General features: G+C 42.4%; 2 protein-coding genes across 3 annotated transcripts in view; both read left to right on the plus strand.

Moving 5' to 3' along the window:
* Nucleotides 1–1,090: 1,090 nt before the first annotated feature.
* MEIKIN (meiotic kinetochore factor) lies at nucleotides 1,091–15,730 on the plus strand. Its single transcript, XM_067304731.1, has 14 exons — nucleotides 1,091–1,292; nucleotides 2,603–2,681; nucleotides 2,916–2,994; nucleotides 4,047–4,107; nucleotides 5,260–5,406; nucleotides 5,823–5,942; nucleotides 6,176–6,215; nucleotides 7,497–7,558; nucleotides 8,327–8,421; nucleotides 8,768–8,947; nucleotides 9,306–9,389; nucleotides 10,099–10,248; nucleotides 10,553–10,676; nucleotides 12,751–15,730. Exons 1-14 carry the CDS (start codon nucleotides 1,091–1,093, stop codon nucleotides 12,795–12,797), a joined length of 1,470 nt encoding a protein of 489 aa, XP_067160832.1. The 3' UTR covers nucleotides 12,798–15,730.
* A 1,901-nt stretch (nucleotides 15,731–17,631) lies between these two features.
* Nucleotides 17,632–25,559, plus strand: part of FNIP1 (folliculin interacting protein 1) — a 71,010-nt gene continuing 63,082 nt past the window's right edge. For both annotated transcript variants that reach the window (XM_067305069.1, XM_067305070.1), the window contains exon 1: nucleotides 17,632–17,784. In XM_067305069.1, coding sequence (XP_067161170.1) covers nucleotides 17,696–17,784 — 89 coding nt within the window. In that variant the 5' untranslated portion in view covers nucleotides 17,632–17,695. The remainder of the gene's footprint in view (nucleotides 17,785–25,559) is intronic.

A 25,559-nucleotide genomic window follows, 5' to 3' on the forward strand; every position in this document is an offset into this window, starting at 1 on the left:
TTGACAATTGGGAATGCATAGTATTTTTTCAGACTATGTATCTAAAACAATAAAGTCTAAAAGCATTCAGTCTCTGCTCCGGTTTTTGCGTGCACTTGCATCCATCCCTTCACTGGTAACCCAGGAAATCCAAAGAATTATCTAAATTTTTCATGCTGGGGAAGTAATGAGATTCATCTCTCTGAACTTAAGCTGAAGGACTAACAAGGTCTGATCAGTAAAAGGAGTATAACGTACACTGTTTGGGTTGCAAAAAGTATTATTATAAATCTATATGCACGTTTATTAGTCAAAAAGAGCGAAACCAAACAGCGATATCCAGCAGCCCCCCCGCACAGGCCCCGGGGGGGAGAGTGGGACAAGGCGGGATTATTCACGGGAGACGATACGCTTCCAGATGACACATTTTTCCTCAGAAACCTCTGCCCGGTGCTTGTCTCGTTTAAGGAAAACGGTCGTTAGCGAAGTGGCCCGCCGTCGTTTTTTAAATCTTTTTTTTTTTTTTTCCTCCTCGGCCTTCCCGTGAGCTGCTCAGGGTCGGTGGAGGCTGCGCCGTACCGATATCACGCTCTTTCAGCACAAAGCTCCTCAAGGCAGACGTGTTAATTGATATAACGGTAAAGGGGGGAGGGGAGGGGATCCCTTCCCCTCGGTGGGCGCCGGCAGCCGCGCCGCCTCCCTGAAGGAGCCGCCGCCGCCGTTCGCCAGCCTCCCCCGCCGCCCTCCCCGCGCCGCGCCCGCCTTCGCCGGCCCGCGGACACACGTTTTTCCCTTCACACAGCGGCGGCGCCGGGCATGGCCGGGCCGCGGGAGGGGCCGCCGCCGCCGCCGCCGCCGCCGCTACCTCAGGGCGCCCCGCGGGCGGGCAGCGCCCCCTGCCGCGGGCGGGCGGGCGGCAGCGCGGGGCGGGGCTTCCGTGGCGGGCGGCCCCTTTCCCGCCCTTTTCTCCGGCCCCAACGGCGCGGCGCGGTGCGGCGGGGCGGTTGGGGCCGGCCGCGGGGCGGGAGGGAGGGGGAGGGCGCGGCGCCTCCCCGCCGTGACTTGCGTTGCCGCCTGCTCCCTGAGGGGCGGCGGCGGCGGCGGCTCCGCCATGGAGCGGCCCAAATGGCCGCCCGGCGCCCGCGGCAGAAAGGCGCCGCGGAAGAAGCGCCGCTCTTCCCCGCTGCCGGGGGCGGCCGCCGCGGCCCCCACCGCCGCCGCCCGGAGCAGGGCGGGCAGCGCGGCCGGCGCCCTCCGGCCCTGCCGCCGACGGCTGTTCGGCAGCGCCGGCGCCGCGGGGCTGGAGCAGAGCAGTAAGCGCCTCTCCCTTCCCGGTGTTCCTGGGCCGGGCTCGGCAGGGCCTTGTGCTGTGTTTTGTGCAGCGTGGGTTTTGTTTCTTTGTTTTCGTGACAATTTGAGAAGTGGCAGCAGGGATACCGCTCAAGAGCCTTATCCTCGGGAGAAGGATCCTTAAAAAAAAAAAATTGAAGTCTGAAATTTGTGCAGCTTGAGCGTCTTCCCCGCAGTTGTGCATTGGCTCATATTTTATTTGCCTCCTGCATCCAAACTTAGCTGAACCTGCGCGAGGTTTTAAAGCAGGCTGTTGTTAACCGGGTCTCCTGTGATGTGGAGAAAGGAGGCAGCTGAGCTGGCATCTGGGGGTCGTTTCTTCTGTTTTAGTCATCAGTTAGTAATAAATAGGGGTTTTCCCAATTCTGTGTTTTTTTTTTTTTTTTCCTCCTGGCTAATTAGTCCCTTTAGAGAAGACATGGCAAAACCCTAGGCTGCCTTTGGGAGGATGCTTTAAATCTTTGTATAAAGTTATTCCGCAAAAGGACCAGTCTTTCCTATAGCTGAATACAATTTAGCTGCTCTCAAGTTAGGAATTGGAGGCTTCAAAAGGAAAAAAAAAAAGGGGGGGGGTCGGAGGAGAAGGTATGGCGCTGAGGTAAAGGCTGACACTGGTGGTGTAACTTGCTGTAGTAAAGGGGGAAGATCAGTGTGGGAGGTGTCTGTCCCCTAAAGGCGAGACTTTAAAATACTGTAACAGCGTGCAGTGAACCTTGGCGTCTGCGTTGATCCTGCTCTGCTGGCTGCTGCGCTTACTTGCAGGTGTTTAGTACTTTTGCATCCTGACTGGTACAACCAGCAGCCACTGAGGTCCGCTTGCTCTTAATGCTTAGCTGCATCTTGGAAAAAGGATGATTTCTGCTCACGCAGTGTCTGGTAATCTCATGTTTGAGGTGACATGCAGTGATGACCCATCTATGTAGAAATGTTTGTGATACTACAGATAAACTCCATTTAAAATCTTCAAGCCTTGGTGTATATATAGTAAAGGTCACTTCCAAGGAGGTCATCTTCCTTTTAATCAACAGATTTCTAAAACACCTGAAGCATTGCTCAAAGTCTACTAATTGTTGTCCTTGTTGATATTCTGATAAACGAAGCTCGGTAGAAATAATAAGCCAGATTCAGACTTTAGGATGTTTGTGGTATTAGGGTCAAAGTTTGTTATGGGCATGAAAGAGAGAGAACAGTTAAAGGTGCCCTATTAGAAATAATCATCTAACTGTTGATGTTAAAACTAAAGTTACTTAACTAAATACTTGCTCTTCTCTAGGTCTGAAGGGAAAATCCAGTCTGAAAACCTTACCAAAAATTAAAGAAAAGCTTGAAGCGACCCATTCATCCAATCAAAGGTCTGTTAGAACACGTTCAAATACACCGTTATTAACACTAGCTAGTAGTTAACATCGTTTTGCCTGCATGAGATGTCTCTTGGAGATGTACAGTCTGAATTCCTGGTAAATTGATGTTTGTCAGACTATTTGTTGACATCTCATAAACATAACTTCTGTCATTTTTGTTGGCTTCCTATAGGATAATGTGGCTCTGTATTGAGCTTAGCTCTGTTCTGTTCTTTCAATTTGCAGCACTCTAGTGCATGTCAAAGAGGTGACCAACATAGAAGAAACTGAAGAGAAAACAGGAGAAAGCACTGTACTGCTGAAGGTTATAATGTTATTTGGTTCTTTATCTGCTAATAATTTGTGGGGGATAAATCAAAAACTGGATGTCAGTTACTTATTAAATTCTTTTTCTACTCAAGTAGAATTTCCTGTGAGCTATGCGTGCACACATGCATATATTTTTTTCAGGCTGAACTTGATCCTGTAGCTTGGTGCTTTTTTCCCCTGTGTTTTTGGCCAAAATAAAAGGTATTGGAGCTATTGGAAGCAGGGTAGTGTACTTCAATACTAATTATCCTTAATGAGGAAAGGCCTTAGCAGTTGTGTTGTGTGGTATATAGCTCATTAGACTGTGGTTCCAGAGAACTGCTTAACTCTAGTTCAGACACAGGCCTACTGTTTAATCTTTGGCAAGTCACTGTTGTGCTGGTCCTCATATTTGTACAACTGTAACAAAGTATTTTGAGATGACTGAGCAGAAGAGTTAGGTGACAGTGCTGCAATTGCAAGAAAATAGTTCGTTGGATATGTTAGAACTAAAATCTGATACAGCAACTGACTTAAGTAAAATTGATGTGGAACTATTTTTCTTTAAAATATTAGTTCTTGTTTAGACTTCACCAATTATTCACATTTTCTGGAAACGCTTAGTTTCATGGTGTATAATACCTAAACCCCATAAAGCTGTTTGTATTTACAGGAACGCTCTGGGCTTCTGAAAGGGAGCAGCATGAATTGTGCTTCTAACTGAAAATCAAACAAAAGATGGGGAGAGGCATTACTGGACTGCTGTCTTATATATAACTTCTCTTGATAGCAGTATGCCTTCACTGGCAGTCTCACCCAGCAAAGACTAGGATCAAATCAATGGATGTTCATTATGGATTTTAGAACTCTTAAGTCGGATTGCAGATTTGTTAATGATGCATGAAAAACAGTGGTGTGAATTATGCTGTGAACAGCAGATTTAAGTGATGAAGTACACAGCAGTAGGTTGCTGAGTGTCTAGTAGAGTAATGTAGGAATATATTTAACCGGATTTCTTTATCTAGATCCAATTTCCTTAAGTTGTTTGCATCTGATGCTTAATTTTAGGAATCTTCAGTAATCAACTTTGAAAGTAAAGAAAGTTTGAAAAATGCTGAAGTGACTTCAAGTGAGTATAACTTGTAATGGATTTTAATGACAGTTCTATAAAAGTACTGGTCTTACAATGAAACTCTAACTTGTGTGCTGTTCTTGTACTCGTTTGGACTGCCAGGTTATCAAAAAGTAAAGGCTCTGGTTGGATTTCTGCCTCTTATTCCAGCATGTGCGTGGTCCATACCCTGCTTTTAGAAAGTGCCTTTGAAAAAAAGTAACTCATCTTGCTTTTACTTAGCTATTCGCAAAATTAGTTTTCTACTTCTTTGTATTTATTTTTCAGATTCATTCATGTAAGGATGTAATCTTGTGGTGTTATTTATTGGTAAAGATTATAGAGTACTACTTAGTCTTTATTTTCTGTTATTGACTTTTCCAGGGAAAACTCTATTTTTACTTCTGGTATAATTGGTGCCTTATTTTTGGAACTGTTTGGCACAGCAGTTATTTTTGGAGACACTTTCAAAATGATGAATTACAACCTTTGAAATGGAAAATACTGTTCAGTAAACTTAATGAATTGACACTAGGCAGCCCAAACAGCATATAATAATTCCAATAATAATTCCAAGCAGGTGGTTATTACCCTACATTTAAGGGTAGAAACTTTTGAGAAGTTACTGAGCTCAAACTTCTGTGGCCATGTCTGAGTATTTGAAAATCTGTTGAGAGAACTGCCTAGCTTCCTCATTAGAAGAAAAAGACTATTAATACTCCATACTGAGAGGAAGGCTGCAAGGTGAATACATCCCATAACAGACCTGAGAGCCTTGAGGCCAGTCTGTGGGAAACCATGTAATCTTGGTTTTATTGTTCACAGAGCTATTTGTTAAGATGGGTTCTTGTGTTTACCAAAACCTGCACTTTTAAAACAAACCTAGCTGAGAATTCTCTTATCAGAGGCTAAACCTGTCAGGCATTTTAGTGCACCTTGGACAAGGAAGATATCTCCTGTTAGCTTATTGTGGTGTAAATCAGACTTCAGGATGCGCCTTTGGATTTTTTTTTAAGTGTATTGTGAATTAGTATAAGATACTGAATTGACAATATTCAGCTCAGCACAGGAGTGGAACTTAGACCCACTGACAGAGAAATCACTGTGGCTTGTACAAGATGATCCTTTTTTTTTTTTTTGGTATACTATGTTTTGTTTTTCTTTTTGTAGGTACAGAATTGACTCTTCCCACAGGTGTTTCAACCTTTCTACTAGAGTGTTTAGATGTAGATTCCACTGCAGACTATAACACAGGCTCTAATGACAGCATGAACAATTGGTCATCCCCTGAAACATTCAGAGATGAAGATATTTCAGGTGAGACTTCTCTCTTTTTTTGTTTTGTTTTGTTTTGGCTCTATTTGAATTAGAAATGATAGTCCACCTATGTACAATAGGAAGACTAATGGCTTCTGTTGGCTTGGCTCACCAGGTCAGATCTTTGCCTTCAGCCAAGCTGTGCTTAACATGGAATCTGTATATCTGGTTCTCCAATTCAGGGTGAATCAGTTCCTGGTGTAATTTGAATCATACTGTAAAATTAAAGTATTTCCAGTTGACACAAACTGTTTATTGGGGATGGCCAACTGGTCTGCTTTCAGCCATCTGTTCCTCCCAAACTTTTCTGCAACTCTTTGGACAGGGCAATGCTTTTCCTCTGTTCTAAAGTTTCTGTCTTGCAAATGTGATTGCTGTCAGTTTGGTCAAAGCTTGAATAATTCTTCTATGTCCAGACAGAAGTAACCTTTTCTCTGAGGACTGTGTCAAATATAAGAACTCAACTCTCCTGGACTCCAGCAAAGCAATGACCATAGACAAGATGCCACAGATCTCAAATCTGTCAGCAATATTAGGTAATTCTCTTCTACAATACTTCAAAACATATGCGTAAACATATTTCACTGTAGTGCAAAGAACCTCTGCAAAGTTTCTGATTGTCATTTTAAGGCATTTCCGTGTGATGGGAAACAGCTCCTTGTTAGTGTTCTGTTTACTTCTAATATTTGCTTTATAATTTAGTGTGCAATAAAACATTGTCAGGCCTGCTTAGCTTTTTCTTTTAAAGCTTAGCTTTTATGTTTTTTAGAACCTATGCTGGAGGATTTTCAAGACCAATACACTAGAAGGTAATCTTTGACATACCTAAATGTTCAGGTTTTTCCTCTTCTAAGCAGTATTTTGGCTGGTATGAATAAACCTCTGATCCTGCAAACCCTTCTGGTGAGTTTCAGCTACCTGTGTCCCCACTGACTTCGCTGAAAATGGTGCACTGAGACAAGCAGGGGGGAGTTTGTCTTACAGACTTCTGTCCTAGTCTTGCAGCTGTAGAAAAATCAATGTAGCAAAATTCAGTGGAAGATCTTATGGAAGGGGGAGGTGATATTGTGATATTTGTTTATGAAATTTCTAAAGAAGTTGAGTTTACGCACACTCATTCCCTTTCTGATTTCATTCACTCACAAGCACCAGGGTATGTGCGCCCAAGTGGTCTGTCCAGGACTGATTGCTTGTGTAATACAGGGGATGAGAGGTGCCTGCTGCCAAGTCGCCATCATGTCTCTAGGGTTCTGGGTTTGGCCATGACAAAAGCAGTTTTTGGACAGATCTTTTATATCCTTTAGGAGTTATCAGTTATTATGAGGTGGTACTTTGCCTCAGCAGCATGCATATTTCAGCCTTCTTAAATCTTAGGTCAGGTTCTGCCCACTGTCTGTCTTCTTCTTATGCCCATTTTCTGGATGGGCTAACGGGAAGAGGAATGGTGTATGCGATATGTGGCAACCTTGTTGCCATCCTCCGGTTGTTAGGATGCAGGGTTTTCTGTTGGCCGGTCATCCGTGCTGTGGTTTTATCAGAATGCTTGGTCTTCCATTGGCAAGTCTTCTATACTCTGGTCTTGTCACAGCGCAAGCCTTTTGGTCCTGACATAAAAACAAACATTTCTCAGCTTTTCTCCTAGGAATGGTGTCCTCTCTCTTAACCCCTGTTCTGCTGCTTCCTCCAGTCGTAGACATTTCCATTAATGCTTCATTCATACCAGTCTTAGTATGTCACAAATCTCTACAGAATTCAATCTGAATTTTTCTGTGATCCTAAATTGTTTCCCCTGCGTCTTCCTTAAATATGTTGTGTTCTCGTATTTTTCAGTGTAGAGCACTTTACTTTAGTGACTGTCTTCTGTAGCTTTTAAGTTCCAAGTATCTTCAGAATAAGCGATGTGACTTGATGATAAACTGTCAGAAAACTGTGAAGTATGATTGACTAAGCTAAATAACACTTTTTTTAAGGATAAGCTTTATCCCTTTTCATTCAGTCTATAATTCTTATATGATTTTGTTTTATGTTGTTTTTATGAATTTTAACAATCTTCATTGAAAGTAGTTTTTTTTTCCCCCCTCCTTTTCTAGAAATAAACCATCAAAATGCAATTACAGTTCTTCAGCATTAAATGTTTCAACTACTCTAGCAGGTAAAATATGACCTAAAACAGTTGTATTAGCTTTAAGATAACAGAATTTTCTAACCAAATTTAAATGATGGAAAAATAACAGAACCAGCCTTCCACTTGGCCATTTGTCCCCCTGGCATAGGTTAAGCTCAACAGTGGCTAGAAGGGAAGCGTGAATCTAAGATCTGTCCTCTAAATAAGACCTGGTTTAGCTGTAACAGCCACTAACTTGTTAGGAGAAGACACAAACCACAAACTGTATTATTCCATGTAATCACACGTAATGCTCAATGAAAACACAATTAGCTTTTCTTGTTTAACTTATCCAGGAATGGAACTGTTTGAGTCATGCCGCTTACTTTTGCGTAGTTCCTATCAGCCCTCACAAGTACTATCAGAAGTCCCTCATGCAACTGCAGTTCTGAACTGTGCCTGATGCAGTTCTGGCTGTGGCCCAGGTACCACATAATTTTCCCCTGCTTAATTTGGACTGTAATAGCAGCAGAAGTTGCCACTGGCAAAGACTGCTGTGATTATGTAATTTCTCTGCTCCCAAAGTATGTGTGTCTAGTAGTAAATAACCAGGTGAGCATAAGATTAATAAACAACCATGTTTCCTCAAGGAAAGGGAGAGGAATAAAGCTGCCCTGTTGGGAAGGAGGGAGATGAGGAATGCTACATGTGTTGAAGGGAGTAAGTGTTTATATGTACAATCCTGTAAGATATGGATTGGAGAATAGCTGTGGTCTTTGTATTAAAGTTAATTAATTTATTGGAAATTTATCACAGGGAAACAAGTCTGTAAAATTACAACTGCAAGAGAGAGAACTCCAGACCTAAAAGCTGGTATGCGCTGTTCTTCACCGATAGGACCAGAAAGAAAGGTGAAAGATTTTTAATAAATAATATAACAGCTAGGTTGAAACAGAAATGACTTGCTGCATCCTCACGCGGGTGAAAGACTGCACCTGGGAGTGTAGGTGCTGGTTCTTTTGCGTGAAAGAGGTGGCTGCAGACAGTGGTAAAGAGCGTGAAGACATAGCTTGCCCATGCCTCTGGATAGCAGTAAGAGTCATGGGTACCCCATAAGCTCAATGTTTTTCAGACCAGTTGTTTTAGTGGTACCAAACCGATCGCGTAGATCTTAGTCTGACAGTGTCTCTTTGTTAGTACTTAGCAGACTGCAAAGGCTCGCTTTATAACAAGAAGTGTAATTGTTTCGCACTTTAGCCTGACAATCAAACCACTAAACCCAAAAAGCTGAAGTGCAAGAAAAAAGCTGAATTCTCTAGTGCTTTAGAAGAAGATGTATCGTCATTCAGCCAGCTTGAATCTGCCCCAGAAAACACTTCAGCCAAATCAGTGGAGTTGACAGCACAAGTACTGCCATCCAAACAGCCAGATGCTCTGGTAAGAATTTCCCCTGTGCTCCACTGATGAACAAAGGCATAGAATTGAGGTGAGAATTTTGACTGATAACAGAAGCTGCAATTAAATATGAGAAATATTAGAAAGTGTTTTATCTCCTAGATATAATGGTGACCTGAAATAGGTCTTTTCTGTGCTATAAAATATTGATTCTTTGTCTTAATTCTGAAGAGCATGAGACAAAGTAAACATACTGGAATTCAGTACTTAAACTCTAAGAACTGATAATAATTTGTAATGGAGCTCTTATAAGCAATATTCCCTACCATGGGAATACTGTAGGAGTTAGTAATAAACAGCACAGAGTTTGAAACTGATGTTAAATTCTGTTTCTGTTTAGCAAATGAGTTCCACCATGCTGATCGTGGAGAATAACAAAGCCCTGCTAAAAAACCCTGGTTATGCTCAGCCTGTAGAGCTAGATGTGAGTGTCAATCTTGATCCTTTTTTAATGATTAAAACCAAACAAACTAGTCATCATGGTACACCTCAGTTCTGGCTATACCTATGTTATAATACAATTGCCAAGCAAACCATGTGTTAAATTCAATCAGCTGGACAGTTTAAAACAAAAAGGGGGGAGTATCTATTCTGTGTTTTTAAAACTACTTGTGATCAAGAAAAAAAAATCACCTACTAGCCTTACTTCCATTGTGTCGTCATCCCAGATAAACTTGATAAAGAATCCAAACTGGCATTTATTTATCAGTACTACCACTTCTCTCCATGCTGGGATAGAAGAGACATCTCTGTCACTTTTATGCCATGGTTCTTAACAAACTGTGTAGTTTTGGAGGAAAGGGAAACTGCTTCAATACATAAACTGGTGCTAGATTAAGCAATCTATCTGGAGGGAAAACATATGGGCTTTCCAAGTGTTGTAAAACTCAATATATTACTGCAAACAAAATTTAATTTATGAATACTAGATTAACAAATGAAAAACATCAGTGTCTTGCTATAGGCCAAAGATAATAATCACTTAGGATTAGGAGACTCAAGTCCTAAATCGTGTTTTTGAAGCAATAGAACATCTGTTGCATGAGCCAACAAATATTAGCCAGTTTGAATTATTGCCTGTTATTTAATTGGGCAGTTATTGCTGTGTGTTTTATATTTTGACGGAACTGTAGCTTAGCTTGTCACCAGTGTGGAAAGCCTCATCTGGGGAAGACTTATTCCTGAATACAACAGGTCCATATGTAAATTCAGAAGAAATTGTTCCTGCGTCTCTGAGCTCAGAAATTATTCCTCAAAGACCAGAAGAAAAGAATATTTTTCAGGTTCTAATTTTATTGCACTCTTTAAATCCAATTTTGGCATGCTAGTTTGCAGAGTACAATGTATTCAAGCCTTACAGTATTACACACAGCTGAAGAGAACATTTAAGCTTTGAAGCTTTCAATCACCCTTTCTTATAGCATATTAAGTGTACATGAGTAGTCTTAAATATTTTCTAATGATACCCCTTGAAATCTGTATGTCATCTTTTTTCCACATTTTTTTTGAATTTCCGTAGAAAAAAGCTAGAAGACTGTTTCTTCAGTGTGAATAGTTGTGTGAATTAAATGTCATTAATCTTTTCAGCCTCCACATAACAGAGAAGAAATCTGCTCCATTGTTAGAACTTCACCAGTTCACAGGTCTTCCAGGCTTCACCAAATTCCGGTTAACAGAAGTGCGTTCTGCCTTCCCAAACGAGTGCCCGAAGGTAATGGAATATAGAACCGGTCCACTGTGCAGATGGTAACTGGCTATTTGAGTGTGTAAGGATTTTTTTTTTTTTTTTTTAAGTCTGAATATCTGCAAAAATCACTGGGTGAAAGAGTAAAACACCCTGAAAACTTTTAATTTCTGACTTAATATTCTCCTGCTACTGAGCAACAGTACTTCACTCATAAACTACACTAACATTTTTTCTTCTAAGGATCTTTAACATATGAAATCATACAGTCCTAGGAGTGTAAAGGCTATGTGTGTGTCAGTGAAATAGTAGAGGAGGAATTCACCAAACTGTCCATATGCCTGGATCTGACTGTAGTTAAACGAATCTTTGTTTCCCTGACTGGCCTGTAAGTGTCCCAGTATGGACAGGAAGATTATATTAAAATAAGACCTTTTTGCCTTTGCAAGCCAATAAGTTCCTACCCATCTTGGTTATCTGTTTATCTTGTCTTTAAGTACCTGAAGCTTCATCTCCTGCTACCCAGTCAATAAGAACATAACCTGTTTTGCTAAATACTTAGCTGACACCTGAACTTCTTTATAAAGCCTTTATGTTTCTGTTTCACTATCACAGAAGTCACTTTCGGTTGGCACTGTTAAGGTAACAGCTGGTTGATGCATTTAGTTGTCTGCTGAATTATTTCTATTCAAACAACACTCTTTCCTGCCCCTAATGTTAGCTTCAGTCTCCATGTTGTTACACAGGATACTGAAAAACCTCTGTGGAGTGTTTCCTTGTAACAGATGCCACTTGCTGAATCCTGTACAGGGATTTTTTTTTTAATTTTTTTTCTGGGAATAGCTACACCTCTTCAAGTTACTCCTTAATACAACTTCGAGGCTTAGTGCTGGTATGAAGACTTCCTAGAAAAGAGATCAGCTTGTTTAGCAAATTATTATTCTGCGCCTTATTTCTAGGGTGAACATGTCAGACTTCAGCTTTCAGCCGCTGGTGGTTCTTACATCTTTCTCAGTTAAACTGTGAACTCTGTATTATCCGGATTTGTTTCTCTGAAAGTAGTTCATGTGATAGGTTATCTTTTTCTTTAAAGGTTGTCAGCATCTGTCTAAAGATTTCTGTTCTTTTCTCCTTCTGAGACTCCTAAGTAACATAGGGGGAGCTCCCGTCTTCACTTCCTAGATCTTTGTTAAACATAAAAATGAGACAATGTACAAAAAATGAGACTATGTACAAAACTGTCTGATCACTGCCATAAAGAGAGGCAGTGAAATCCCCTTCCTTTGAAGCTCTCCTGAAGTTTCTTAGTGGGCCACTGGATGGCGTATCTCTTCCTAAATTAGTTTTTTGCAGACAATGTGTGCAAATACTCTGCAAGTTATATTTATTGGTCACTTATGCTATTTTAATTATTAATGCTATTTTATACAGAGATAATATATAAACATAATAGGTTTCAAAAATACTGAATATACAAAAAATTTTCAATGGAACTGCAGGCTCCTAGGTCCAGATATTCTCATATATTTTCACAGATTGAATACACACAGTATCTAGAGTGCAGGGAAGTGCTCTTAAGTGTGTGTATGTGTTAACTCGTGACACACATTTGATGTTTTTGTACAGAAGAACTCAGTTTGACAAGGATGTTAAGTCTTGTGCCCAAGAGAATTGGGATAATACAGAACATAGGTCATATTTGATAGGCAAGTGAAGTTCAGAAATCAGCAAGTATTGTCAGAACAGAAGTTTGTATTTTTATTACTATGTCTCTGGAGGAGCCTGGGAATCTGGAATTAACTAAGACTCCCCAAAGGGGAGGTTCTTTGTATGCTGGATGTGTCTATCTCTGTTCAAGGAATCTTACAGATGATATCCTTTTTCAGTAGGAATGTAAACACACTCAAAACTACTGTTTTTTTTCTGTTTTTTTTTTGTCTTACTAGCAACTGACCTTACAAGATCCAGATTCTTCCAAACAAATGATAACATGGATTTCTCCTAAGGATCTAAACAGCTTGTCAGATTAATGAGCTTTCTCTCACACTTGAGAATGTGCAATTTTATTGGTAATACTTAATTTATCACTTTTTTTCCACAGATACTATTACAAGTACCAAAAATTGGGTCTACAATAAACATATATGAGATTTTTGGTTTTCAGCAAGAGTCAACAGAAGAAAAAGGGTCTTGCTTCTGTGGCAGGGAGGTGAAATGGGAACAATAAGAAGAATTACTGGCTGAATTTTTTTGGCTTATACACTGTCTGAAACTTAGTATAATGCTGTGTAGTAAGCCTGTAAATGCTTTTCTTGAGCACTTTAATATTAAAATTTTTGTACAAGCAACTAGATCTCTTTTTGGGCATTGTTCTATAAGTACTCCATAAAGATGATTCTTTAGTTAGTTAATTTTTTTTTTAAATTGTGACTCAAGGGCAGCAGAACAGATTGTGTTGATGGAATTACTTTTGGCACTTGCTATGCCAAGACTTCTAGATTTCTTTAGTAGTATAGGCATTTAAAGATGTGACCTCTACTTGAGTTAAGTGTTAACATTGTTCATAAAGGCATAAAGTTTCAGGACTATATGTCCTGAAAATGTAAATGTAAAGCATTTATGTGCTCTCAGTGACTCAGAAGTCAGTACAGGATATTAAGCTACCATTAAACTACTTGCATGCTTAAGTCTGCAGAACTTGGGGATACAAGACTTTGTGTATTCTAATGTAAATTGATTGATAATCTTGAAGATAGGTGGTCTTTGCCCTACCATCATCCCAGTACAGCTGTCTACTTATGATCAGCACTAGCATCATATACAGTGCCCAGTCACTGTCTTCCCATTTCATCTCGGTTATTCTGTAATCCCACCTATCTCCACCCAGCTCACCTTCAGCCCAAGTGCGTTCAGTCACCCCCAGAATCCCTGGTATTGGGGTATTTGTTTTGGTTATCTGTAACTTCTTGTCATTTCTTGCCTCCTGCTACCTTTAACTTTTTCTTAAAAAAAAAACAAAACAAAAAAACCCATCAAGTAGAATGCATGTCTCACTACAGTAATATGATATAGCTCTTCATGCTTTTGGCTTAAGTTTCTATTAAGTTTACAACCTGCCACTGCACTTTGTATGTCACATATCAATGGTCCTAATAAACTCTTTATTTTCTAGTGCAGACTTGAGGCTTACATACCAATGGACCTCCACAGAGTCTCTTGAGCCTTATTTGTGTTGCAGGCGAAGTGCTCCTTTTGTCACTTATATTGTGTTGTAGCACAATTAACTTCTTGGTAGAGAGGCTGGCTTGATGCCCCGTGGATAAGGAGAGAGGAGGGCTCAGAAGGCCTAGGTGGTAATGAAAGATGAGCTGTCATTGTGTCTTCAAGACTTGTGCAGAGCAAGTAGGTGCCTTACCTGAATACAAGGGGAAGAAAAAAGCTGACATACCTGAACTATCTCGAGAGCTGGATATTGGCATTCTGGATTTTCAAGTTACTGTTCATGTTACTTGGTATATAGGTTAGATTTCCAATGCTCTGAGTTCAGTTTGTGGATTGTTAATCTATAAATGTCATTCTTCAAAAGAGTGCTGAATGCCTCAACAAAAAGCACGGACAAGAGTATAGTCTTCTCCACTTGCATTTATTGCAGACCAAAGGAGTTTGGATCCCTAGAATGTTCTCGCTAACAACAATCCTTACTCAGACTCTTTTGTAGAAATAAAGGAAGTTTCTCCATGTTTTAAAATGATAGTGTTGCTTTCCAGACCTCTTAAAGTCTGAATTTGTTTCTCAATATTATAAGCCAGAATTCTCATGCCCTGGAAAGTATTCCAAAATGAGCATGTCAAGAAGACATAAAATCCAAAACTTTAATTAGTTTGACTACATTTGGAAGTACCTGTGAAAGTTCAGACCCTGAACCTTTCCCATTGCTCTGGGGTAGAAGCAGATGCAAATATATTCTGTTAGTTTCAGTCTATAAACAGGTATTGTATAAACATATTATATGGCTCAAGGTTAAAAATGATGCCATTAAATTATTTTTCCTTTAAGCATTAGCAGAGTGAGTTCTGCCAGTAACTCGTTGGAGTCCTCTTGGGAATGCTTCTAATTACCAATATCCTTGTTCCTGCAAATGCTAAGCCGCTAGTAATTAAGTATGCAAGAATCTAGAGCCCCTAGGTGATAGAGGTTAGCACCTTGACTTAACTTTTTATTTTGCTTAAAGCTGTGTATCTAATAAGTTGTGATTACAATGCCTATTCAAGTAACATTTCACACTTAAAGGATGATCCAGAATAAAAGAGGTATCTACTCTAAGGGTATTCTAGGAGTCCTAGAAAAAAACCACTTATTTAGCCCCAAAGCATTTTATAGTCTCTCTATAAGAAACAGACTGATACTGACAAACTGACTGGGGAGTACAAGACAAGCGACATGGTCTGTAAATGTGGCCTTGGGTGTAGCAGCCTGAAAACTGCCAAGTTTTGCTTTTGTTTTCTCAGTGTGATGGGAATATATAGGAGGACAGAAATATCATGAACCATGATCTCTCTTGTCCTTCCCTTTAGTTATGAAAGCGCTGCTTATTTTCAGCTTTTGTCTGACTCTTAGAGAAAGTATAATTAATTACTAGGCTAGCTCTCTGCCCCAGGGAAGGAAATTTTATTCGTTTTGAGGCCACAACAATATCTACTCTTGTTCTGCTTTTTTCAAAGGGTAGGCATTTTCCCATGTTTTGGTTTTAAACTGAAGAATGACTGCATATAAAATTTCACTCGAAGTGGAAACTGGCTTTTCCATATTAGTGGATAAAGGTTATGGGTCACAGCCATTTGACGGGTAGCACAGAAGAGCCTATTTGTGCAGTGATTCAGGAGACGAGTCCGGTCAGTGCCAATGGGGCTGCTGTGTCACAGATCTAGACATGATGGTCTTAATGGTTTAAATGGAATCACTTAAAATGAACCAGTCTATGCAAGAACTGTGTTAATACTTTATCACTAGGAAATGTGTGTTGTTGTTGCATATTTAGAGTATGTATTGTACATAAACCTATTAAAGAGTTTTTTAATTAACATTTTCAGATATTTTTGTTATCTGTACTTTTAGGAGATCTTAACTTAAAGTGCTTGGAGGGACTGAGAGATGTTTGCTTCATGCCCTGGAGTACTCCAGGGGTATGTGTACCAGCTGTCGGAGTGTAAAGACCTTACATGCAAATGGCTCTATCTGTTGTAAAGGTTGCAAGTACAGGTTTGGGGCCCAAGGCAATGCATAGTGAATAGACAGATAAGTTGAAATTAATGTTCTTTGCCTAAGTATGAGGATTTGCCTACAGGGAAATTTTTACAGGAGAATGGACTATTAAACTTGTATTTATCCCTGTTTCTCTGTCTATCCTCCCTTCCATTCCCTGATTAAGTTATCTTAATCAAGCCTATAAGAAACACTTGCTGTTAATTTAGGAGCTTTGGAACAGATTAATATTCAGTTTTAAATGGACTCTATCAGCTTGAATTTTAATACACTTAAGACGGTTAAATTCTCTTCAGTACTATAAATTGTGCAACTATTAAACTCATTTGTATTTTCTGGCCCAAATTCTGCTGTTTGGTAGGATTCCCTATTTATGAGGATTTTTTAAATTTGAAAGTGTACTTTTATGCCCAGCTTGAAGCTAGCTGGCTTTTACATGGTGAAAGGATTCATCCATAAAGATCTATCCATAGCAGGCTAGGCCTATCCCCCAAACAGAACCAGGGAAAAAGATGCATCTACACTTTTCATTCCTATTTTCTATTATAATTATGCTCAACTTCTAGTGGTTGAAAAAAAAAGAGTTCTTACAGCTGGCTGATTGTGAGGTGTCATTATATATTTATATATACACATACACACACATATATACATATATAAAAATATATAATATAAAAATATATAAAATAAATAGCATGTACGTTACACTTGCTAAATTATCCCTTTAAAAAGTCTGCTTAAACTAATCTTATATCACATGCTGTTTTAGTTTAATCCCATTTTCTAGGGAAAGCAGATGAGTGCCTTCACTCTTCTTTAGTCAGTTTTAAACTCATTTAACTTTCTAGCAGTGTTGTATCTGCATAGTGCCTTGTCTCAGATGCTGAAGGAGAACGTTAACTGTAACTTGTGTCTCATTTAAGCGTTTGCTAATAAGCAGCTTTGCAAAACCCGTAGATCCTTTTCTTTTTCTTTTTTTTTTATAAAAGCTAGCGGAGTTTTTTGTGTTTTGTTTTGTCTTCGGGTGCTTTTGAGGGGGGGATGTCCTGCTTGTGTTTCTCGCGGGTTCCCCCGGTGGGTGCCACGTCCCGGCCGGCGCTCGGCAGCCCCATGGTTCATGCGCACCGGTGCGGGCGGCCGCCTCCCCCCCCCTCCCCGCCGGCCGCGCCGCGGGAGACCCGCTTAGAGCCGCCGGGGCGGAGGGAAGGGGACGGGCTGGGTTCCCTCGGTCGGGGGTAGAAAAAGTTCGGCGCCAGGCTGCAGCGGGAAGCAGGTGGCAGCGCCCGGGGCGCTCGCTGCAGCGGCGAGGGGCGAGCCGGCGGCCTGCCTTGTCTTCCCCTCGCCCCCCCTGCGCCCGGGGGCAACGAGGCAGGCGAGCGCGCTACCGCCGCCCTGCCCGCGCCTCCCGCCCGCGGGGGCTGCCGCCGCCGCCGCCGAGCCGGGGCCGGGAGGCGCCGAGGCAAAGCGCGGCCTGCGCCCGCGGCGGCGATGCCGCGCGCTCCGTTCCGCTCAGCTCAGCGCCCGCCGCCGCGGGCTCCGCGTCCCCCCGCGCAGCGCAGCGCAGCGTCCCGCCGGGCCGGGCTGGGCCCGCGCCGCCCCGCCCCGCGCCGCGCCGCCGGCCCTCCCCTCCTGGCAGCGCCGAGTGACTAATTTCTGTCATATGACTGTGACACCGAATGGAGTCGGGCTGGCGGAACTAGCCGCTGCGAGGGGACGGCGCTGCGCGGAGCCCAGCGCCTCGGCGGCGGCAGGGGCCGGCAGCGGCGGCAGCGCGGCGCCCCACCATGCCGCCCACCCTCTTCCAGAAGCTCTTCAACAAGAAGCACGGGCTCATCTCCCCCGCCAGGGACTCCCGCGACGACTGCGTCTTCAGGTGAGCGGCCGCCGCCGCCCCCTTCCGCGGCCCCCCAACTTCTGCCGACGACTTCCCCGCCCGCGGAGGGGGGAAGAGAGGGAGGAGGGGGGGGAGGCCGGCGGCCCCCGCTGCCCCTCCGCAGGCGCCGCGCTCCGCGAAGGGGAGCGGGGGGGGAAGCGGCCGGGAGCCCCCCCCCTCCGCCCCCCGGCCCCGGGGGCGCCGCGCTGCGCCCTCACGGCGCTGCCCCCCTTCCCGCGCGCCGCCGCCTCACGGCGCTTCTCCCCCCCCCCTTCCCGCGCGCCGCCGCCGCCGCCTCACGGCGCTTCTCCCCCCCCCCCCCGCGCGTGCTGCCTCCCCCCGCGCGCGCCGCCTCCTCACGCCCCCCCTCCCGCGGCCTCCTCCTCCTCCTCCTCACGGCGTGGCCGCCCCCCTGCCGGTTCTGGCCGGTACCGAGCGGCCCCCAGGGCTGCGGCCCGGGGGGGAGACGCCATTCCGCTCGGCGGGGGGGGGAGAGGCGGGAACAGCCGTGAAAATGTGTGTGTGGGGGGGGGGAAAAACGCGGAATTTTCGCCGCTGGCCAAGAGGGGCGCAGGGTCAGCGGTGAGACCGGCCGCGGTCCGGCCGAAAAGGGGGAGCTCTCTGCTCCGGGGGGGGGGGCCTGAGGGGGGGGGCCGGGGAGCCGCGGGGGTCCGCGCTGCCTCGCCCTTAGCCCCCCCCCCCGCTCTGTCAGGGCCCGGGCGCGGTGTGAGGGCTGCGCTTGAGCGTCGGCTCGGAAACAGGTAGCTTTTTGCGGCTCTGAAACAGTACCGAGCAGCGCCTCTGTCGTCCCAGTCTTGGCGGGAGCGGTGAAAAGGCAACCTGAAAAATCACGCAGAGGCTGCGCCTTGAACGCAAAAAACCCCCTATGCTGCTTTAGTAAGAAATACACGCTTCTTGAAACACTTCTAACATAACGCCTCGATCTCCCCCTCCCTCACCAGTGTCTTGAAACTTGTTGCCAAACGATCGGCCTTTGGGTTGCTCTGTGAAGAGGGGGATATCTGACTGATGGACTTAATTTTGTATGATTGCGTATTTCTTTGACTGCAGCGATACAATTTCAGGAAACATTTTAGGCGATAAATAGGACGGTAACTTCAACGCCGCTATTTCACAGAATACTGATGGATCCTTTGTGTCCTTATGCGCTCAGAAAACGCTGTTGGACGCAACACGAAGTCCAGTGCTGTAACTGGACTTCACTGGGCAAGAAGCTGATCATAGCTGCTCACACCTCTCTGTCATTTACCAGGAAGGGGCTTGCTTCTGTTTTTGGATGATATGTTTCAAGAGGCAAAACTTCTTAAATCGTGGCTAGGTTGTCTTATTTTCTAAATTAGCTTCCCACTGGGATCTGACCTCTTGCCTGGGAGAGGGCACCAGGGCTGTCGTGTGTAATTGCTGTGCGTTTCCCACTCTGCCAAGACACTTCTTAATGATGAGCTTGTGTGGAGACCGGTGGTTAATTAAACAGCTGCAATGCAGACCCTGGGGCAGAAATGTGGGGATCACACCTGCGTTGAAAGAAGTGAAAGTGAGTACTCTCCAATGTCTTTTCTTCCTCTTAACGTAGATCGCTCTGTGCCAGACTGGAAGTGATCTTTCCAAATGATATGACACTCTGTCTGCTCTTACCTTCCTCTACAGCGTCGTCCTGTTTCACTTGTATAAAATCCAAAGAGGATGCTGGCAGTTCTTATTTGCAAGACTCAAGTATTATTTTTAAGGCCATTACAGACGCCCTTTAGGCATGTTGCTTAACTTATTTCGTTTTCCAAATGGGGATAGGTCTTTAGTTAATCTCACTATGTATGGTCTTATCAGTTACTGGTGAAACTTCTGGGTAATACGCAAAATAAAGACCCTTATTTATTACAGCTGGATTTTTAGAAACGGGAAACAAGCATTCTGGATTTTTAGAAACGGGAAACAAGCATTCTGGATTTTTAGTTTCTTGTGTTTTAGGTAAAACTGAGGGCAACAGTCTCATCAGTTTCAGTGATACAAGGCTATTTTTGTGTTATTGTTATTATCTGCCAATTGCTTGTGCAGTATTTGGTAATGTCCCAGTTTGTCAAGCTTTTCTATATATAAGCAGTTTACAGAAGCAGTCTTAGGAAATCGTACAAGATATACTGCATGTTATATTGTAGCTCTTAACTGAGGGCAATTGTTATTTATATTCTAAAAAGCAGAACATTTTCCAACTTTTCTGAGCACTGGTATTTCTGATTATCTTCACTTTGAAAAACTGGTACTCTTACTGAAGAGACTAGGTGGAACAACCATTAAAAATACATGAATTCACTTAATATGTTAGAGGATTAAAGTATTTAGAGACAAAAGCTCAACTACTCTGGAAATTATATCAGTACAGCAGAACATTTAAGGATGATTTTGTTGTTTGTTCCTTTTTTTTGACTGTGAATATATTTTGCATTTCAGTCAGGCTTACTGTGAAAATTTACCAGGGTGTAAATTTTACTTATCTGCACTCGCACTGTTTCAATAAAACATTACTTTTCCCTTTTTTCCCTCCCAGAATCTTTTCCATGTTGTGGGGGTGTGAAATTTTGTGAGGGTTAGTCAAGCCAAACGATGGAAAATCTTTCAGAACTGGGTGCTAGCAAGGTTAAGAGTTCCAGTGATGTGACCGATAAGTTAGCCTGCAAAGTATTCGGTAATGTCCTAGTTTGTCAAATTTTTCTATATACGAGCAGTTTATTTTTCCAAAGCAGTCTTGGGAAATCACAGTAGCTGCACTGCATGTTAATATTCTAGCTCTTTTACTTAACTGAGGACAATTGGCAGACATGGCCTTTAGAATGAAATCACTCTGTACATCTTAAAAAAGGAGTAAAATTTTTTTGCAGAAATTATGGAGACCCTAATAAGTTCATTATCTTCAGTACAGAAAGATATAAAAGAATGCAGTATATTTAAGTGTCATTAAAATAAGTTAAATTGTATAGAGGAATTAAGTTATTGTATCAAATTCAAATTTGTTATTATACTTTGCATAAAACAAAAATAATACAAAATTTCATATAAAAATGTTGTTCATTTCAAACTTCATGCAGCAATGTAAGCTGCTTCAGTTCTGAGCTGTATTCTTTTTATCTTTGAGAGGTGAGCGAGGGTTTTCAGAAGAGCACTAGGATTTGTGTAGCCAATGAACACTGGCCTGCAGTGAAATTTTGACACCCAGTTCCCTTAGACTTCTTTGAGATTGTAGCCAACATGATGAGAGGACAGAGAGAACGGGGAGTGGCATGAAGAATCCTTGAACCAGGAGCTTCCATTTACTCCTTTTCCTACTGTAGGAGCTCAGGGGTTGGAAATTTGAAAGGTCCTGGAAGAAAACAGAAATTTATTTTAACACAATGCACAACTAGTTTTGAGAGCTTACTGGGAGGCCACCTAGGTCAAAAAAGATAGCAGTATTCCGAGAAGGAATAGGTACTGGTGTGGCTAGCAAGGACATCCACAGTTTTAATAGTAAAAATGTGTTTAAAAGAAACACCTGCAAAAATTCTAGAGAAGAAGCAAACAAATCCTTGTGTTCTAAGGTATAGAATAACCTCTGGCTACTGCAAATCATACCCACGTGAGTGCATTTTCCCTGAGGGTAACTTCTTCTATAAATAGGATCTCTTGGCCATATTGAAACATTTGGCATTAGGCGCTGTTGGTGGCAGGGTGTAGGACTAGCTGAACTCAAGCCTGGGCTGTTGTTGTTATTAGAATTATAAACATTCTGTTGTTTTGCTTTCTAGAATTTTAGAATCAAAGTATTCATGTAGTAAAGATGCAATTACAGCTGTTCATATGAATTGTGTTGTACGTGTGTCTAAAACGTATATAAATTTTTAAATAGCCATCAGATGAACCCTGTTACAGAATTTTCTAATCGATTTCCCCAGCAAAATGGAAGCAATCTTAGAAAAACTTCCTTTAACTAGGCAGAATAAGCTGCACATTTCTGCTGAATATCATGTACACATGACATGTTCCCCTGTGTGTTTATATTATTGGCTGCCAAAAATACCAATTACAGACTAGGTATTTCTTTTGTGGATTTCTAGTGGTACACTACAGTGCTTTGGAGAAGAGGGAGCTGATAAAACACAGATAACTCGGTTAGCTTTTCTGTCTTCAAAATGCGCTCAACAGAATGAGCCCAAAGCTCCATAAATTAAACTGATTACTGAGAGGCCTCTGGTTTTATATCTTTTGTTCGGGTTGTTGTTGTTAAGATATGTTGCTCCTTAAATTATTAAATATATGGACAGTATTTTCAGTGGCAAACTGAACTGTAAGGAGCTGCAGCAGAGTGTTTGCCTGAGAATGAGTTCGTTGAGATCCTAATTAGGGTGGCAGCACTGTTAACCTGTGGAGTGTGAGTGTGTGTGTTGGAGAGGGAGAGAGAGAAATTGCCCTGTAATACTGAGTGATGGGACTGATACGTTCTGGGGTCTTGTGTAGGAGGGAGAAGCACTGTTCCTTTCCACCCTGTACATAAGTTTTGAATACTGTTTTTCTTATATATCTAGACATCCTTACCAGCTAGCTGGGGGACAGATGGAACGTTAATCAGGAGTTCTTGTTACACTAAAGCTCTATAAAAGTTTCGGTGTCTTGTTTTATGGAGGGAGCTCTACAGAATCATCTCAGCCTGAGGGGCATTCCACATATGTTTGCAAACTGTGTTTTGCTCTAGTTAAAGCACCTGTTGTAGAGGTACAGCTGCGTGGTAGTTGTTCAAGCTTGAAAGAACCCCTTCCAGTTTCTGGTCTTACCAGCAGCATGGAGTATTTCTGTGCACCTTCTTCCTTTAGGGGTTTGCTTTCATTATCTAAGTATTTCTGAGGGAGAATGCAGTTTTCCAAATGGGAAGATACAGGACTAAGTAACTTTAAATGTTGTTTTCTTTGTACATGGAGACGGTCATTTTCAGTTATTCTGGAAACATGTTTTCTTGGAGTCTCTGTAATACGTGCTGCCCCTTTACTGAGAACAGTTTGCCAGGTTCCCAAGGTATGAAGGGCCTAAGGGTGGCTGCAAAGTAGTATTTCCTGAAATCTGTCTAGGCAAGTATCCCCCATCAACCCAGACTCATTCTCTTCTCTGTGGCAATGACTTTAAACAGCATCCTGAGAGTTGTTTCCTTTCGCATAAATTTTGTCAGCTAGATTCAGCAAGGGAATTGGGATAAAACTAGATTTGGAAATGGTAGCATGATACAAAGATGCTTTACAAGCCCAGTTCATCTGCAGACCTGTTATTCTTGCACAGTGAAACTGCTATATGCTTTCTTACAAAGGCATAATTGTTTCTTGAATCAGGAGCTAATTTATTTTAGTTTGAAATTAGCTGCAGAGAGACGTGGGGACATCTAACGAGATGTTGCTGGGTACTTTTTAAGGAGGAGGTTCAAGTAAGGTAAAGGAGGAACACGAAAGTCGTCTTTACATTCATTCTCCAGTCAGTTTTACCCACAAACTTCTTGATAAGTTTTCACAGTATTTGTAAAGGTGCTGGCGTGGATGACGAAAATGACATGGTATTATTAAAGGGACTATTCTGTGGTGGTTCCTCCTGGGCTTGGAGCAGGGTGATCAGCAATGAATGCCATGTTGCTGTCCGTTTTTTACAGTATGGCTTTATTAGATGTTTAAGGCGTTTAGAGCTAGTGGTGTCTGGACATTGTAGTATCATTAGCCCTGAAGTTTGAGAGAGAGCTAAAAAAAACACCCCACAACAAAAAACAAACAAACAAAAAACTATTGCCAAATTCTTACTGAATTTACCTTTTACAGCAAACAAAAATATCCCACTCCACCCAGTCAAAGGCTTTTCTGCCTGTATCAACAGAAGGTAACTTTGTGCACAGCCTGCCTGAGCCAGAGAGAATCAAATCTCCTATCAAGCCATGTTAGTCTTTGAACAATATAGCTAGCAAATTTATTAGCCTGGCAGCACCTCACAAAGCTTTTCAAAGCTATTCCTCAGCAGAGCTGTTAATGAGTCAAGCCAGTCTGACCAAAAACTAGTATTAATGAAATACTGTGTTTTGATATTGTGCAAGTCTTTCACCAATGGTTGTAAAATTTTTAGAATACAACCTCAAAATCTATCTTCAAGAAGAACTTTAGCTAGACTTAATTTTATAACAGCTCCAGGTTTTCATCAGTTCCAGTTAACTACTGAATTTAAAAATTCTTTGTCACATAATTATTTTAAGACTCCGTATGCAAATTCTTAAACATCAGAAATGTTCTTGCCTTTTTATTAAGCCTGTTTCTCCCCTTTAATGTTCCTTAAGTTTTTTTAAATCTGTCTTTCTTGTAATATCACTGGAAGAGTTTTTAGCTTTTTGGTTTTATTAATTAGCTTGAGGTTAGCAAGTTTTAATAGATGTTTCCCTTCAAATTATGCTCAGATTTTTTTTTCTCTTGCTACGATGACTTTGGCCTGTATTTTGTAATACATTGCTATTTTTCTAACGCACTTCTTTTTGCCAAATTCTATTTTGCATTTCCTGTCATCTGAGCTTTTACATACCTTCCAATGCTTTAAGTAAAGTTTCATCTTGGAAGCAGAAACATAGTCTAATAGGTTCCACTAAGCAACTCGGGAGCATGGGGAAAGTCTTGGCGCTTTCTGCTAAAGGGGCCCTCCTCTAAGACCTCCTTTACACCTCTCTGTAGGTCTCCAAGAGTTTGAATGCTTCTCCAACTAGGAGTAAGTGTTGCTGCTAAAAGTGATAATTGAAAATTGTATGTCAGTCCCCAAACCTTGTAATACAAAACCCCATAAAATAACAAATTGAGAGCTACGGTTAATAAAGCTGAGAGAGATGGGGGAAATTTATTTCCCTTAGCTCTAGTTTGTTATGAGCACTTGCTGGCAGTTTGTGTATAGTCAGTTTTGTATGTCCCTCGCTTAATTTGTTGGGTCTGAATTTAGGCAATGCTGCAAGCTGGATCTGTAGGACGACATTACACTGCCTGGAAGAGCAGAGTGTAACTCAGAAGATCAGCGGGAGGTTTTCAGTTGTCCAGCTGGTGATTGTTATTTACTTGTATTACCGTGTGATCCCAGAGAATTAATTTGGATCGGTACCGCTATAGTGCATGCAGGCATGCAAACACAGAGAACTACCAGTGACCCAACGCTTCACTCGACAGTTGTTGGGGTGCTTGTGCCTACCTGACCTTGTGCCTTGGGAAGTTCCTCTGCCCTCGTAGGAATGCAACCTGCCTAGCCTTCAGGTTAGGGCTTCTCCTTGGCTTCTTCCCCTCACATGTGGAATGAGGAACATCTACAGTGGAGCAGAAGAGCCCTTCACTTGTTTTCTCTTTATTTTTTCAGAAGGAGGTAGAGGTATGAAATGAGCTATGTATGCAGGATGAGGGTCACCCTTAGTGCCTTTTGTACTGGTGTCTCCCCTCTTGGCTGGGATCTTGCACTGACTCTGAACACTCGGCATGGCAAGGTTGCGTTGCCCTTGGCGGAGCTCACGAGGCCACTGCAGCCAGTCTGTTCCTCGGCTTCCTCCCGCTCTGCAAAGTCACTTCCTCGCCCAGGGATGGCACGAGTTTTCTGCGGATGGCCTGCGGTCTCTGTTCCTCACTAAGCTGCCCTCGGAACAGTCACTTTCTTTGTTCCCCTTCCAGCATTTCAACTCCTTCCTCTAAATTAAAATTCTTTTTGAAGAGAGGCTGTAGTGAGTGAATCACGTGGTTCCTTTT

The sequence above is a fragment of the Apteryx mantelli genome, chromosome 14, assembly GCF_036417845.1.
Source record: "Apteryx mantelli isolate bAptMan1 chromosome 14, bAptMan1.hap1, whole genome shotgun sequence".
NCBI lineage: Eukaryota > Metazoa > Chordata > Aves > Apterygiformes > Apterygidae > Apteryx > Apteryx mantelli.

Coding starts and splice junctions, on each gene's coding strand:
- MEIKIN (XM_067304731.1), top strand. CDS start 1,091: ATGGAGCGGCCCAAATGGCCGCCCGGCGCCCGCGGCAGAAAGGCGCCG. Junction 2,995..4,046: donor AAAGCACTGTACTGCTGAAG/GTTATAATGTTA, acceptor GCTTAATTTTAG/GAATCTTCAGTAATCAACTT. Junction 5,407..5,822: donor CAGAGATGAAGATATTTCAG/GTGAGACTTCTC, acceptor TTCTATGTCCAG/ACAGAAGTAACCTTTTCTCT.